At 45.9% G+C, this 16,679-nt stretch overlaps 1 protein-coding gene across 1 annotated transcript in view; it reads left to right on the plus strand.

Moving 5' to 3' along the window:
- PAPPA (pappalysin 1) overlaps positions 1-16,679 on the plus strand; it is a 195,133-nt gene that overhangs the window by 140,408 nt on the left and 38,046 nt on the right. The window contains exon 14 of the mRNA XM_054393420.1: positions 9,273-9,441. Within this exon, the coding sequence (XP_054249395.1) occupies positions 9,273-9,441 (169 nt within the window). The remainder of the gene's footprint in view (positions 1-9,272; positions 9,442-16,679) is intronic.

The following is a 16,679-nucleotide window of genomic DNA, read 5'->3' on the forward strand; positions in this document are numbered from 1 at the left end:
AACCCCTGAAAGAATAATTTTTTTTTCCCTTTCCTTTGTGAATTCAAAGTTGTGAGCAGTCGTCATACCATAGCAGCAGCAATAGTAAAACAAGTTACTTATCCCAGCAAACCTCTGCTCAGCCTCCTGAGAGAACTGACAGGTTTTTTTGACAATGTTCTGGCTTGTTTTTTAGGACCTGCTTTTATTCCAGGAAAGGCAAGAGGGGGAGAAGAGGGAGAGGGAAGAGAAAATACAAAAAAAAAAAAAAAAGGAAAGAAAGAAAGAGAAAAGAAAGGAGCATATCTATAGCTAAATCAATCCAGTCAGTGTGTTCTGACCTAGATTCAAGGAGTCTGATCATTCTGTGCAATAGGTTGTATAAATTCAGAGGCCCAAAGACAGCAGGATCAAGTTTCAGATGAGGAGTCTGGTTGTGGAACTTTGGCCAAATCCCAGTGAGGGAGCAGGACAGAAAAAGAGTGAGAAAGACCCACTGGAAGGAGATGGTGAGAAGCAACAGGGAGCACAAGAGGGCTGAAGCGCAGGACCACATTCCTCCCTCTCAAGTTTTCAGTAGGAATTGAACCATTTGTTCGCTTATGAAATTAGAAGTGCTCTGTGTTTAGAGAGTCATTTCCTTAGTAAAAAATGTGTTCCCCTTAGGCAAAGCTGCAGTGAGCCTCTGCAGCCCAGCAAACCAACCTTCAGAAATCTTTTGGAGAAGAATCACGCGCCGTGTGCCTCTTCTTTTTCTTCTTGATGTTTTGTGTTTGGTTTTGGTTTTGTTTTGCCTTGTTTTGGTTTTGTGATGCACTGAACCACCTCAGCCCCTTGCTCTCAAAAGCTTCCACCAGAATTTTGCTCCCTCGAACTCTAATGGTTTGGATCTTGCAAGTTACAAGGCTGGATTGATCATAAAGTTTCCCATGTCAGTCAAGGATCTAGAAGCTCTGAGACAGAACCCTGATCCAAAGCCAACTGAAATCAGTGGGGTTTTTCCTGTTGATGACAGTGCTATAGTGGAAAATCTCCAGTTTGCTTTGTGATGGGATTAGTTTGGGTGACCACATGTTCTTTTCTTCTTACAAGAAACTCTAAGCAGTTGAGTTATCACAGAATCACAGAATATTAGAGGTTGGAAGGGACCTCCAGAGGTCATCGGCTCCAAGATACAGAGAGTGTTGTACATTAAGCTGTGCAGTCAGGAAACAGGTGACACCTCTGCTGTCACCTGCCATCCTTTTCCTCTGTTATTCTTCCCAAGTCAGGAAGAACATAGAAAGAAGGATATTGTACATTTGTTCTTAAGCAGTTCAGAAGCTGGAAATGGGGTTTCTGCCTCCCATGTTCACGGTATCCCCATCAGGCTCCCTTTAAATGCCAGTCCCACTCTGCCTATCCTTCTCTTCTCCTCTTTCCCCACTGCTTACATTTGCCTAATATGATTCTTAAAATGTTTATTTGATTTTTAAAGGAACTTTCCTTCCTATGTGTAATCATCAGCTTTACCACTTTCATTTTCCTTAGGTCAATGTGGATATTTTTGCCTGTTCTTTTGGCTTTTCACTGCAAGAGATATTATTTCTCTCTCTTCAAGGAGAATTATTTTGGTTGGAGAGGATTTATAGCCAGATACAGACACTTCTAGGCAAGGGTGCAGTTTTTAAATATGTGAGGGAAGACAAATATATTGGCCCTTAAAAGTTAACACAGCTTGTATTTTGATGGTGAATGGATCACTCCCATGGGCTAGTGACAACTTAATAACTGAGAATAAAACACAACACTCACTCTTCTTTCTGAAAATATGTGCTGCAGTTCATATTTTAGAAGAGAAAAAGGAGCTTAAATGTAAAATTCCCATTGAACTTTATAGGTAGTTGTCCTCAGACATCGTTAGCTCTTTTGAAAATCCATTCCATCCTTCAGAAGAGATTTATAGAGGGGGTTGAAAAAAAATAAATAAACTCCCAGCTCTGTACTTTCCAGTTGTGTTTTTCCAGTTGTTTGGTTTCTGCTGCAGCTGACCACAGGCTCTTTTTTTGTTTTCAGCAGAAGTTTACCTCGCTGCTGGGGATGTGCTGTAAAAACAACACCCTTTAGTTTCACATTGTATCCTTAGACAAGATAAAATGACCCAGTGAGTTGTTCTCTTGCAATTCATAGCTCAAATTATGATACTTTTATTATTTTATATTCATGGAGACAACAGAGAAATTGGGTGTGCAGAAGCTGAGATATCATTTCCCACCCCGCAGTCACTGGCGCAGCAGGGAGGTCTGGTTGGGGCTGCCTTTGACAGCAGTTCCTCAGAAGTCAGGTTTTTGCCTTTTTCACCATGTAGGAAACATCAGCTGGGGGTTTCCCACCCTGACAAGACAGTTTTTGTAAATGCAGCCGTCCCTCAGTGGCATTCCCCTGCAGTGTGTTCTCGCCTGTCCCATCCTCCATCCCACCTGGTGCCATTTGCTCCTCTCCTGGAAGGCAGGAGGTATGAAATACAGGTAGACACCCCAATTCTGCTGCCAGAATTGTGGATTTCAGGAGTCCCCACCTTTCTGATCCTCCAGTAGCTCTGTGTTCATCATGAAGATGACCCTCCTCACCTCTGGAGAGGATCTGTCTAGCTGCAGCTCTTTGCCATGCATGCCCCACATTGTGCAGCTCCTTGTGCTCTCTCGTTAGGGTAGCAAAAAATTTTCTGTCCTTTATTTGGTTAAATCTTTGCACAAACTCACTCTTATGGATGAAGAATTTCTTGTGCAGGGTCGATTTGGGGTTTACTTTCCTCCAGAAGGGTGCACATCTGGGCATCGGACAACTAGAGGCACCAAGACCCACTCCTAGCCAACATCCATCACCAGCCCTCACCTTGGCCTCTGTGGAGGGTTGTCCTTCCAGCTTCCCCCTTTGCTGTCCCAAACAAGCCCCAGGGAGATGTAGCCCATGCCAGCTCTTCTCTTTGTCTCCTTCTCTCCTGCTGTCAAGCTTCCCCAACAAGAAATGATGAAGATAAATCTTCACCAGCAGAACAAATACAACCGCCCTTTATAACTCTGGTTATTTATTTTTTTCCCTTCTAATAAGGGAGGAAAAAAAGGATTTCCTCGTCCCCTTTTTCTTTTCTTTTTTTTCTTTTTTTTTTTTTTTTTTTGTGTGTGCGTGTGATTTAATGCAGCTTTCTCTTGCCTGATTCGGCTGCTTTTCCCCTGCCCTGTGTTCTGTCATTAAGCCCAATCTCTGTCAGCTTGCTTCTGGTGAAATTAATGAATTTCTCACAGCACTGTTAATCATAGAAGCTTTGGTCCGTGACATGTGTTATAATTCAATGGGTTTTTAACCTTCGCCCCATTTTGGTAATTGGCAACCGGCATCATTTGGCTTTTATTAAAGTGGAAGGCGATGCGTTTGCTTTGTTTGCCTGGACAGGCTCTGGCAGGGAGACCCACAGGGCTGCTAACGCCCCGGCACACGGCCCCTCTCCCAGGCTGGCAGGGTGAAGGGGCTTCCAGAGCTTTATGGGTTCAATATGGACCCCAGGCTGGCAGGGTGAAGGGACTTTGAGAGCTTGATTAGTTCAAGCTGGACCTCCCTGTGCAGGAATATCTCATGCAACAGGGTGCAGGCTGAAGGCAGACCTGGTCCCTAGGGAGAGCATTGCCCTAACAGTGGTGGGAAGAGTGGTGGGAATCATAGAATCAGTCAGGGTTGGAAGGGACCACAAGGATCATCCAGTTCCAATGCCCCTGCCATGGGCAGGGACACCTCACACTAGAGCAGGCTGGATGTGCTGCCTCGTGCCCCTTCTTCCCCCACAGCTTACCTGGAGTTGGATTAAGAGTCCATCTGCATTGCTGACACCATCAGTCTGAATTAGGGTTTTGCTTCCACTGCTACTGGGGTCAGACCCAATGGTACTGTGGAGAGCTCACTGAAGGGACCATAATTGGTACTACTCACTCTGGTCACTGTCTGGACCTAAAAGGAAAGGGCTTGATCCTCCTGCTTGATCCTTCTTCCAGTGGCACAATCAGCACAGGTTCAACATTCCCCATTGAACCCCAAGGATTCAAATAGGTGTTCTTTGAATTTTGTGTTAGTACAAGGAGACCAGTGTGTTTTAGCTGAAGGCTGAAGGAGATAAGCTTATTGCCACCTTTGCAGTTCTTTTTTTTTTTTTTTTTTTTTTTTTTTTTTTTTTTTTTTTTTAATTTCTACACCAAGGAATGTGTCTGGCAGCCTTTGATTTTCAAAGTGCTGCACCTATGTTTGGATTAGAGAGAGAGAACCTGCTCTTGCCTTTAAAGGAATCACAGAATCACAGAATGGTAGGGACCTCTGGAGATCATCTAGTCCAACCCACCTGTCAAAGCAGGATCACCTAGGGCAGGCCACACAGGTGGGTTTTGAGTCTCCAGAGAAGGAGACTCCACAGCCTCCCTAGACAGCCTGGTCCATGGCTCCAGCACCCTCAAAGTAAAGAAGATGTTCCTCACATTGAGGTGGAACTTCCTGGGTTCCAGTTTGTATCTGTTGCCCTTCATGCTATCACTGGGCACCAGTAAAGGAGTCTGGTCCCATTTTCTTGACACCCACCCTTAAGATATTTATAAGCATTGATCAGATGCCCTCTCAGCCTTCTCTTCTCCAGGCTAAACAGCCATAGATTTCTCAGCATTTCCTCATATGACAGATGTTCTATTCCCTTGATCATCTCCATAGCCTTCTATTGGACTCTTCAGTAGTTCCCTGTCTGGGGAGCCCAGAGCCAGATGAGGCTTCAGTGGGGCAGAGTGAATCTGTAGAGAGGAGCAGACAAACTCATTGTAAGGATAAACCTGTTAGAAAAACTCTCAGAAGGCTTCACATGGCTGACTTGTATGTATGGTGGTATAGAACAAAACCAAAGTATGCCTCAGATGTGCAGCCCAGCCTGGCCAGGGCTGTGGAAGAGGAAGTTTTACCTATGTACAATAGATACTGGTGTGACTCTTCTTGTATAACAAGTGTCTACCATAAGCTTTTCTGCTCACCTATGTGTCAGAGCTATCACGAAGGAAGCAAATAATTAGGGCACTGCATTAAGAGTTCTTGGAAATGTGCTTGACCTCAGGGTTAGGAAAAGAAAGTTTGGTTGCTGTAAGCTTTTTGAAGGAGGAAGTACTGGATTGTTTGTATGTGAGGAAGGAAGAGTTCCACTTAATTGTTATAATTCTCTATAAACATGCTAAAACACAAATGTTTCTATGGCTGTGTCACTAAGACCCCAGTTTAGCTAAGCCCTTAGCTATTTGCTTACATCCCCCTGTAGTCAAATCTTTCAGTGGGACTTAACTGTGCTTTTGAAGTTAAGCACAGATTGAAGTGCCTTGCTGAATTGTGGCCAATATTGGCACAGAGAAAGAAAGATTTAGAGGCTAATGACTGAGCTCATTTAGATTAGGGATGGGCAGAATAGATTTAAATAAAGTAGGAACTGGCTCAGAACATCAGCCTCCACGTGAAGCTGATTCAGTTCAGAGCTTTTCACATCACTGACACAGTCTGTGTTTGTATTCTGATCTGTATTTTTAACATGCTGCAGGCAGTGGAATGTCAGAAATCCACTGCTCCTTGCACTCACCTTGGCCTGTTCCTGTAGGAAACAGAACACAGCCAGGACAAGAACAGGTGAATCCAGAGGAGGGTCTAGTAAAATAAACACTGGCAAGGAATATCCCAGGTAACAACACTTGTTTGATACACTTCTATCAGTAAATCATTAGTGGTTCTTGGGTCCTTCACATGGCTTTCATCCAGACCAGCTCGCACTGGAGCAAGCAATGCTCAGGTGCATTTGGGGAGTTAGGATAGACCAGGGATGATTTTTAATAGGCAGTTTTGATGAAGTCACACAATGCTGATTGGAAGAAGATGAGACAAGCTGCCCTGTGCCAGGAATCAACATGAGCTAAAGAAGAAGTGGCTTCACTCACAGATACTCTGTATAGTTTCTTTCCCAAGGATCATATGTGATGACTAACCACTGCTGAATGGCAGTGCCCATGCAAGAGCTTCTGCAACCCACAGTTCTGCAATATGGATGTGGTGTGTTCTTTGTCTAAACTTCCTACTTGGAGGTATTAATTTCTCCTTAGTTCTGCATTTACAGAACTCAGTTCAGGATCCTGACTTCAAAATTCATTGGGATTTGCAGCTGACAGTAGCTGATACCAAATTGGAACCAGTAGCTAGAGAGGCAGAAATATTTAAATTGGAAACATTTGGTGGCAGTGGTTGTTTTTTTACAAAAAGTGAATGGTTGTATTGTTTGTCACTGAAGTCATTCATATAGAGTTACAGACAGGCAGAGCTGTCCAGATGATCTGCTAACCAAGGCATAATCTGGAGCCTGGAGGGGGTGGCTAAAATGTTCCCTGACCATTTAAGAAGACCACAAGAGGACTTGTAAACAGAGAGAACAACATCACAATAAGTGTTTCTTAATGCCTTTGTCTGTGGTGTTTCAGTTCTGTAGGACTTCTAAGCCCAGACATGCTCATCTGGTGTCCTGATGTGAACCCAAGGAACCAGACTCTTTTGCTCCTTTACATTGGTGGAAATGAAAAGTGATGCCACTGGCGCTGGTGACGTTGCTCCAGATTTCCCTTTGTGCAAATGGCAAAGGTTTCCTCAGGATCACCCTTCCCTCTGAAGCCATTCAAGGCTGAATTCAGTGCTCTATCTAATATGTTGATTCATGGAAGTATTATGCGAAATGGGTCTGCTGTGATTTTATTTTTCCAGCTTTGGTGTGAAAAGGTTTTCAGACTTTGTGGGAGTTTTGCAATGGGCAGTCAAGGTTTGCAATCTGTGCTTCTGAGAATGGCCTGGCAATGGTGCTCCCTTTTTTTCCTCAATGACTCAACTTCCTTGTCCCTGGAGCTCTGGCACAGCAGGAACTTGTATTGCAGCCTCAATATTGCAGAATGGAGGGGAGCAAAGTGCCAGCCTTCATGGGGAAGCGTGACTGGGATGTGTGGGGAGGGTTCAACAAGATGTCATTCATCATTTACACTCTCACTCAACATCCACATTCAGTCACCATGTTCATTGGTGACTTACTCAATGAGCAGTACTATGAGGTCAGTGGGAAGATCCCTGCTGCACTAGGGGAGCCCAGTGTGTGAGGCTGCTGCCAAGACAGTAAAGTCTGTGGTTCTCCTTCCTGGGTGATTCAGATCAGGCACTTACAAGACACCTCATTTTCCTGCAAGAGAAGACCAGGTAGGTACTAGGATGACCACTTGTTCTTCTGCAGTCTCATCCACAGTCTTAATGATCTGTGCAATGCAAAGTCAATGCAGTTTAAATGTGTACGTCAGGCTGTGAGTTGCAGTGACTGGAAAACAAGCATGAAACCTTTGGTATGTGGTGGGAGGATCCTACTGAAGGCATGATCACTCTGTAGTTCAGTTCAGGCAGAAGATCATCCTTCCTGCAGAAGGAATGAGCATCACAGTTGTACTGCTGATGGCCAGGGTGTTTGTTGCATACAAGGGTATCGAGTTGGCCAAGGCAGGTGGAATTCTCCTTCCTCGGTCCCATCAGCAGCAATATTTTGTGCACAATGAGGAAATAAGATCTTCCTGAACACAGGAATTGTTTATGGCTTGTTGCACTCTGGGGAAGGGCTGTCACCGAACAAGCAACCTTAAATTACCAGCAGCGGGCACTCTGTCTGGGACAGAGAAGTGAGTTGTGGAGGTACATAATGCTGTTGTTTAATCTGATCTAGAGCTCAGCAGAGACATGTGCAGATGTGCTTCTCTATCAGTAACAGGGGGATAACAATATCAGCCCAGGTGTCTCACAGGGGTGCCATGAAAATTAATTAGGTAATGTCTGCACAGTGCTTTGAACACAGCAAAACACCAGGTACATGCTAAGTCCTGGGCTTACCAGGGTGGATGGTGGTTTGGTGGCTGTTAACCCTTTCTCTAGGAGACAGGAATAGTTTGCTTGTAATTTTATTTCAAAGTATGTGTACTGATGCATTGCTTTCCTTTCTTTCTATATTTTTCAATTTCAGGTTCTTCCCTGTTCACATAGATGGTGAAATAAGTGAAGGTTTTCCCTCCTCAGGGTTAATGTAACTGTATTTCATTTACAGCCATTTTAATTTTCAGCAGAAGCATATCACCTTGTAGTGATAGAAATTTTGTCTCTAATCCAGCAAAACAGCTTTGCACACAGTCACAGAATGGTTTGGGTTGGAAGGGACCTTTGAAAGTCCTCTTGTTTAACCCTCTTGGAGTCAGCAGGGACATCTTCAGCCAGAGCAGGTTGCTCAGAGCCCCAAGCAACCTGATGTGGAATGGTTCCTGGGACTCTGTCTCACCACCCTTAGCATAAAACATTCTTCTTTATTTCTAGTCTAAATCTCCCCTCATGGAGCAAAACTCTCAGCATTTTCCATGCCCTTTTACCTGAGGGACAGGTCCATGTCCACATTTGAACATATGCTAGAATGTTTAACTCTGGTTATCAGAGATGGTGAAAGATTTTGAGTCAAGCAGATATCTCTGTGTATAGAAAAAATAAAACAAAGCCCTCTTTTCACAAGTTGTGCTAAATGTTACAATAACCTACCATAGGGAGAGCAGGCAGCTTGCATCCAGGGAAACGTTTTATGGATGGCAGAGCAGCAACTGGAGAGATCTGAAATGACAGCATGCTGCTGAGCTTGATAAGAGCTTATCAACACAGCTACACAGCTGATGTTTGATGCTCCTCATGAAGTGGTATGAGATGAATGTGTTGATTTCAGTCGAGTTTCTCAAAGATAAGAATGTCTATCACAGAACCCCCTCCTCACATGTACACACACTTAATCACTAGCAGTACTGAGCACTCCTGAGTTCAGCAGAGATTTAAAATTGGATGGGGCATAAGGACTGCTCATGGAGGGAGAGTGCTTTCATGGGAGGGAGGGAGGGATGGATGGATGGATGGATGTTTGTATAGGAGTAGGAAGGCCACAGTGCAGCTGAGTAGAGCAGATAAGTGAATAATACTGAAGAACTGGTAGGCTCTTTCCTTTTGCCACAAGACCTGTAGTTGGATTTCATTGGCAACACCGTTGGCACTGTGCTGTCCTCAGAAGCCATAACTAGAGGGTGTGCCCCTTGGTGGAGAGCTCTCTGTACCTGCTGCCTGACAAGTGTTGAGCTTTGTCAGTCAGATGCCTTTGCTCTTGTGGAATAAATTAAATGAAGTGAATAAAAATGCCCCTTCTTCTCTTCCCCTAGCTGTGTCCACTACTCCTGCAAAGCCACCGACTGCCAAAAGCTGGAGGTGGAGAACGCGCTGCTGAACTGCACCGCAGGCGGCTGGTACAACGGAGCCCAGTGCAACGTCAGCTGCAAGACTGGATACATCCTGCAGGTCCAGAGAGATGATGAGCTCAGCAAGAGCCAGGTTTGTTCTGCTGGTTTTGTCTCTGACCCACAGGACAGGGGTGAACAAGCCAGCATGGAGAGATTAAGAAATAACCCAGCCTAGAACCGACAATCTCAGCTCAGCCTTGGGACAAGGCATTATCCAAGTACTTCTCATCAGGGTAGGAGCCATCTGACTCTGTAGGAAGAGGTACTGACTGAGCAAAGCTGAGATGGTCCCCAAAATTAGTGTTTCTTGGGTTGGTTTTTCAGGGGTGGGGTGTTTGGGGGTTTGCACAACCAGTTTCTGGGCAAAATACGTATTTTTTTCTTCCTTGGGTTGAGGCTAACAATGTCTTAACTCCTTGCAGTGTTTCAGCTCCCAATCTCACCTCAATACTACAGAAATGCAGGCTATGGAGGAGGTGAAAACAGCAGTTTTTGCTTCCAGGGAAATCACTCAATACCCACTGCAGAGGGCCACGGTGTGCTCCCCATCTTCTCTAAGCCAGGCATCAATAATCCAGTCCTACAAGAACAGCAGGTCTTGTTCTAGTGAGTGAAGCATTTAGGAAAACCATCATTTTCTTTTAATGTCAAAAAAATGCCAGTCCATCATGCAGGGGGAGGTGGGCAAGGTTCTATGTGCAGCATGTCCCAGCCTTGGCACACTGCTGGCAGCGGGATGCGCAGGGGATTGGGATGCAGGGCAGACACCCCAGCTTGCACACTCATCCCCAATGCTGCTGGATCCTGCAGCGTGACATGGGGGTAGTTTCCCCCAGCAGCACCCCCTCACATGTTGTCAGGGCAGCTCACACATATCTGGGGCCAGGCAGGGCTCAGCAGCCTGGGCTGTATTTGTGAAATCCTGTGTTCCTCATGAGCTCGCAGAGGGGGGAGACAGAGCGAAGGGGAGTGAGTCAGCCCTTTCAACTCCATTACAAAACAAATACAGGACCCTGTGAGCTGGGCCTCTTCCATCCTAATTGGCATCAGCACCAGAACCCCAGCTCCAGCTGAGCAGTTTTGCAGAACAGAAAACAAGTTCTCAAAAAAGCCTGAATGGCTGAACCAGGAAATGGTTGGAAGGGATCTGTACATCAAGCATGCAGGAATCCCTAACCAAATAAAAGAGCCTAAACATGTTTCACCAGCACTGTGATATTTACACATAAGATGTACCTTTTGGGCAGGCTCAGCCAGCTGTATATGGTTTTGTTCTGAGGAGTTTGGTTTCAGAGCCTTGATCAGACACATGTGACAGGAGCAGAGGATTTTAGCACCCCTGGCTAACATGATTCACTGCCTATTACGACATGCTTCCTCTCACCCTGAACTACCATTGCACTTCATCCTCTTTTTTTTTTTTTCCTGTAGATAAAACCCCTGAGGCCAATGGCTTTGTTCTGCTCAGTGCTGTGCATTCACTGTTCTAGTCAGGGAAAGGAGGAGTGGAGCATCTTAAAGCTATCCATGTACAGCTAGGCACATTGAGAAGTTTGTTCTTGGGCTTTGGAGATCTGTTGAAAAGGAACAAACAGTTTCTTTCACTGTTATCTTATTTCTGTGTGTCAGGTGCTTCAAGCCAGAACTTGTGGAACATGTAGGCAGGAAATGAATTATCTGAAAAAGTCCAGAATCCATGGTTTGGATTCCTTGTGTTGTGCTGTACTGAACAGCATTGTGTTCCTTCCCCTACTGATACCCAGCTTCAGCTCCTCTTCTGATCACAAGCAGTTGGAGATGAGATAGGGCATGTGGATTGTTGTCTATCATAGAATGTTGGGATTGGAAGGGACCTCTGGAGATCATCTAGTCCAACCCCTCTGCTAACTCAGGCTTGCTCAGATCAGATTGCAGAGGAACATGTCCAGGCAGGTTTTAAAAGAGAAAGAGACTCCACAACCTCTCTGAGCATCCTGCTCCAGTACCCACAAATTAAAGAAGTTTCTCTTTAAGTTGAAGTGAACCCTCCTGTGCCTTTTGTCCTGTCACTGGCCATCACTGAGAAGAGCCCAGCCCCATCCTCAGCACCTCCATCCTTTATATATTTATATGCATTAAGAAGATCCCCTCCGAGGCTGCTCTTTTCCAGGTCTCTCAGCCTTTCCTTATAAAAGAGAGGCTTGAGTCCCTTAATCATCCTCATGGCCCTCCAATTGATTCTTTCGAGTGCTTCCCTGTCCTTGAACTGGGGAGCACAGAACTGGACACAATCCTCTGGGTGCAGCCTTACCAGGGTAGAGTAGAGGGGAAGGAGAACCTCCTTCAATCTGCTGGCCACACAGTTGTTAATGCACCTCAGAATACCTGTTGGCCTTCTTGGCCATGAGGGCGCATTGCTGGCTCATGGACCTCTCTATCCACTCATCTAACCCATGCTTCCTAAGCTTACCTATGAGGATGCTATGGGAGACACTGCCCACAGCCTTGCCAAAGCTGATGTAGACATCCTTCACTGCTCTCCCCTCGCCTACCCAGCTGGTCTCATCATTATAGAAGACTATCAGGTTGGTCAAGCATGAGTTCCCCTTCATGAACCCATGCTGATTATTCCTGATAATCTTCTTTTCCTCCATGTGCTTAGAGATGACCTCCACAATGAGCTGTTCCATCACCTTTCCAGGGAATGAATGTCAGGCTGACTCACTTACAGTTCTGTGGTCCTCCTTCTTGCCCTTTTTGAAGATTAGAGTGACACTGGCATTCCTCCAGTCCTCAGACACCTCCCCTGGTCTCCAGGGCCTTTCAAAACTGATGGAGAGCAGCTTGGCAATAACCTTAGCCAGCTCCTTCAGCACTCGTGGGTGCATCCCATTGGGGCCCATTGATTTGTGGATGATGTGCTTGTTTAGATAATATCTAACCCAATCCTCCTTGACTAAAGGAGAAGCTTATTTTCTTCAGACTTTCTCTTTCACCTCCAAGGACTGAGAGCCAGCCTTAGAAGTAAAGACTGAAGCCAAGAAGGCATTCAGGAGCTCCACCTTCTCTGTCTCCTCTGTCACCAGGTCACCCACCTCGTTCAGCAGCAGGATCACACTTTATCTGGTGTTCCTTTTCCTGATGATGTACATGAAGAAGCCCCTCTGGTTATTTTTTTTTTTTGCATCCTTTGTCAGATTTAATTCCAAGGGGGCCTTAGATTTCCTGGTAGCATCCCTGCATACTCTGGCAACATTCCTGTATTCCTCCCAAGTCTCTAGCCCCTTTTCCCACATACTGTGTACTTCCTCCTTCCATGTTAGTTTTCCCAGAAGCTTCTTGCCCATCCACGCAGGTCTCTTGCCTTCCCTGCTTGATTTTTACTCATGGGGATGCATTAATCTCAATCTTGGAGGACATGATGCATGACTATTAAACAGCTTTCTTTGGGCACCCCTATTTTCTACAGCCCAAACCCACAGGATTCTTCCAAGGAGGTCTCTGTAGAGGTCAGAGTTAGCTCTTCTGAAGACCAGGGTTGCAATCCTATTTACTACCCTGCTACTTCCTCATGCGTTCCTGAGCTCAACCATCTCATGGTCACTGCAACCTCCAAACTTCACATCCCTGACAAGACCTTCTTTGCTAGCACAAAGTCCAGCTGCTCACTTCATTGGATCTTCCATCACTTGTGTCAAGTAATCATCATTTAACTGATAATACGGGGGGCTACATGAGGAAGAGGAGGAAGGAAAGTAGCTTTGCCCATGCTGATATTTCACACTCATGGGTAGGAAGGAGACTGAAGTGAGGTCCAATGTCTCAATGATCAGAGTGATCATTGGTGGCTCATGACCACTGCATGCTGATGGAGGTGACTGACAAGTCAGAGCAGCGAAAACAGCCCAGGTTAGCATCTGAACCACATTCATCTTCTGTATTTCCCTGAAAGGCAGAAAAAAAAGGGTGAACAGAAAATTAAAAGCAAAGTTTTCAAACACACCTGAGAGATGTAGAGGCACAAGTCACATTTCAGATCAATCCTTTACATCTAAGGGGCTTTGAAAGCCTTCCAAAGAGTTTCTGCACTTTCCGGCCTGTGTGTCTTCTGAAGTCACCATTTTAATCATTCTTAGGGCAAAAAATTCATTCACCTCTGCTCTCTGAGAAGCTCCCCTTCCCAAATTCTGTTAAAACTCCATAAAATCACCAAACCCTAAAACCCATCAGCACGATGTGCAGTAGAAGCTGTTTGCTGCTTGAAGAGCAAGAGGAAGCAGAGCTGTTTACAAGCTTCTGGGCTCAATCTCATCCTCATACAGGGACTTCAGCAGCAACACCACCAAAGGGTTTGTATTGTGATGGTACAAAACCCTTCCTGTATCTTTCTCACAAAGGGATATTTTCATTTCACCCTGATTTCTTACCACCCCCCCGACAACTCCATCTCTCTTTCTTCTCTTCTCCTCCTTTCCCCCTTTTGTCTTTCAGTGCTTTCCTCCCCCTTGTCCTTCGCTGAAAGCCCTGCTCATTCAGTTCCTTGTTGTCATCTCTCCTTGAAGCTACCACCACTGCTGCTCTGGTCAAGAGGTGTTATTTAAAACCCAGCAGCTCCCTAATGTTGTGCAAAGGCATCATCAATCATGCCAGGAAAAGAAAGCGCGGCTCATGTGGGTTCAATTAGAGGCACAGTAGTGGGCAGAAGTGGAAGAATACTTAGAGGGGAGGGCACAGCTGTTCATTTTTAAGGAGAGGAAACTTCACACGTGAGGCATCGCTTGAAGAAAAGGAGCCGGCTGGGATCCTGGGCAGCAGGAAGGAGACATGAATTCTCCCAGGCTGTTAAATGTCCCAAGGAACAAATCTTTCTGGCACCAGATTTGTTGAAGTTTGCCTCCTCTTCACTGTACTGCACCCTGTATCTTCTGAGGCCCCTTGATTGTTTGGTTTTTTTTTCACCCCTCTCTTCTCCTCCTCGCCTGCCCTCCCTCCTTGCGTAAGCCTCTTTTGGAAGGCAGGACATGAAGGGAAGTGGTTGCTGTGATGCCAGTCAAAGCAGCACAAAGTGCCCAAAGTGACAGCTAATAAACCAGATGAGAAAGCCAAGTGCTTCGTATGGGCTGCTGTGAGCTGGGTGACCTTGTCAGATCAGACAGGCGAAACAGGCACGTGCCTGCTCAGGCTTCGGCTGGGAGAGCTGCAAAGGCAGAGGCGGATGCTGCTGCTGAGAAGCGATGCTGGTGCTGAAGGTGGCACTGCTCAGGCTGAGTCGATTGGAAATATCACTCCAAGAAGGACATTGAGATGCTGGAGCATGTCTAGAGAAGGGCAGCAAAGCTGCTGAAGGGTCTAGAGAACAGGGCTGGCTGAGGGGCTGTTTGGAGAAAAGGAAGCTCAGGGGAAAGTTTCTCACTCTCTACAGCTACCTGAAGGGAGGTTGTAGCAAGGTGGGGGTTGCTGTCTTCTCCCGAGGAACAAGCAGTAAGAAAAGTGGAAACAGCCTCAAGTTGTGCCAGGGGAGGTTCAGGTTGGACATGAGGAACAATTTAATCTCCAAAAGGGTTGTCAAGCCCTGGAACAGGCTGTCCAGGGTAGTGGTGGAGTTTCCATCCCTGAAGGCATTGAAAAACCCCATGGCCCCGCTGCAGTAACCTGGCAGTGATGGTCTTGATGATCTTAAAGTTCTTTTCTAACCAAAACAATTCTCTCAGTCTATGAAATGCTGCCGAGGTGCAGTGTGTTGTTGGGAAGATACAGGCTCCTCAGCAGCCTGTGGTCCTCCTCTGGGCACTGCAACAATTCCACCTTCGGGTGGGACATTGCAAGAGGGTGAAGTTGAATGCAGGTGGGTGCCATCTGCAGTAATTTCTGTGGTAGGGTTGTCCTCTGTGCATTCAAGCAAAGCCACTTAGTCTTTGTCCCCATTGTGGGGAATGCTCTCTGCTGTGTTCTGCAGCAGAAATGCATGTGTTGCTCTTGCTTGAAGTGATGACATGATAGACACGCTCTAAAATGTGCCATTATTGTGTCTGACCTTGGAAACCTCAACTTCTATCATACAAAGTGTGGAACAAATTACTGGAAACAGCTGAGAAGCCAGGGTCTTCCCCACATGGGCACAGCTTCTCTCTGTGGGAATGGCCTTGCCAGGGTGCCAGGGAGAGGAAAAGCCAGATGGGTCTAGAATGAGGTGACTCTTCCCGATTTGGTTAGTGTTTTTGTTGGGAAAATATGAGGAAAAGCCCAGAGATGAAAATGTGGAGAGACTCCCCCCCCTAGAAATAAAGTGCAGTAGGAGTAGAGACGTGATGAGGGATCCCTTCCTAGGAGGGATGACCCCAGGCACATTGCATTTCCCTGAGGCAATTATGTCCTGCAGCTTTCTGCTAGCAAAGATCATGGCTGCAGCTGAAATGCTCTCACAAATATCAGCCTGGGCTAAGCATCCCTGCCCTTGTTCTGTGTGAGTGCCATGCACAGGTACTGCTTGTGATGAAATGTCTGTGTTCTGAGTGTGCACTGTTTATTTGGTGTTCTGTTGGGCTTCACCTGATGTGCAACTCTCTCATTAGAGAAACTCCCTTGTGCACAGTACTGTGTCTCAGCAGCCACTATCAGCTAGCAGGGACAATGATTTATTCCCTAAACTAGATCACACCAACACTAATAACTGAATCCTTGCAGTTGAATCTCCTCTCACTGGCAGAGCTTCCCTGCTCTCAACGTGGATCCAGCATCCATCAAAATACAGTGTAAGATCCATGTCTTTTCCATATCGTTGGACAGCCCCTGACATCAATAGCTTGAGTTTACATTTTAACCTCCTGCTGTCGAGGTGCCCAGCAGGCACAGTGCTGGAGTGTTATTTGATGATAGTATCTGGCAAGGGAAATGGAGGCAATGCTGGGATCTGGAGCAGCTCAGCCTGGAGTGCAAGTGTGATGGGAATGCTGCTGTGTGTGTGTATTATAAAGACACGGAAATGTTCTGTATCATCCCTTCTCCTGTGGCTGCCACACCACAGCTTCCTGGAAGCACAGGCAGTCATCAACTGCCTACAGAATGGATGTACTTTTTTTAGTGGTGCAGATATTCTGATAAGCAACAAGGGCAGAGTTAATAGCCACAGGGGAGCAAAATGATTGGGAAGGAGAACACAAAGTGTCACTTCACCTGAGCACTCCAAGAATCCCATAATGTGCTGCACTAAATTTGCAGAAAAGACATTTTTTTCCATCAGCAGTGATCCCTGTTTAAATAAACTCCATGGTCTAGAAAAGGGGTTTTGTGCCCGCTTGGGAAGTGTCCAGTTTCTCAGCTCTGGGACTGCTTTTTCCATTCTGAACGCAA

Source organism: Indicator indicator, chromosome 28 (genome assembly GCF_027791375.1).
Source record: "Indicator indicator isolate 239-I01 chromosome 28, UM_Iind_1.1, whole genome shotgun sequence".
NCBI lineage: Eukaryota > Metazoa > Chordata > Aves > Piciformes > Indicatoridae > Indicator > Indicator indicator.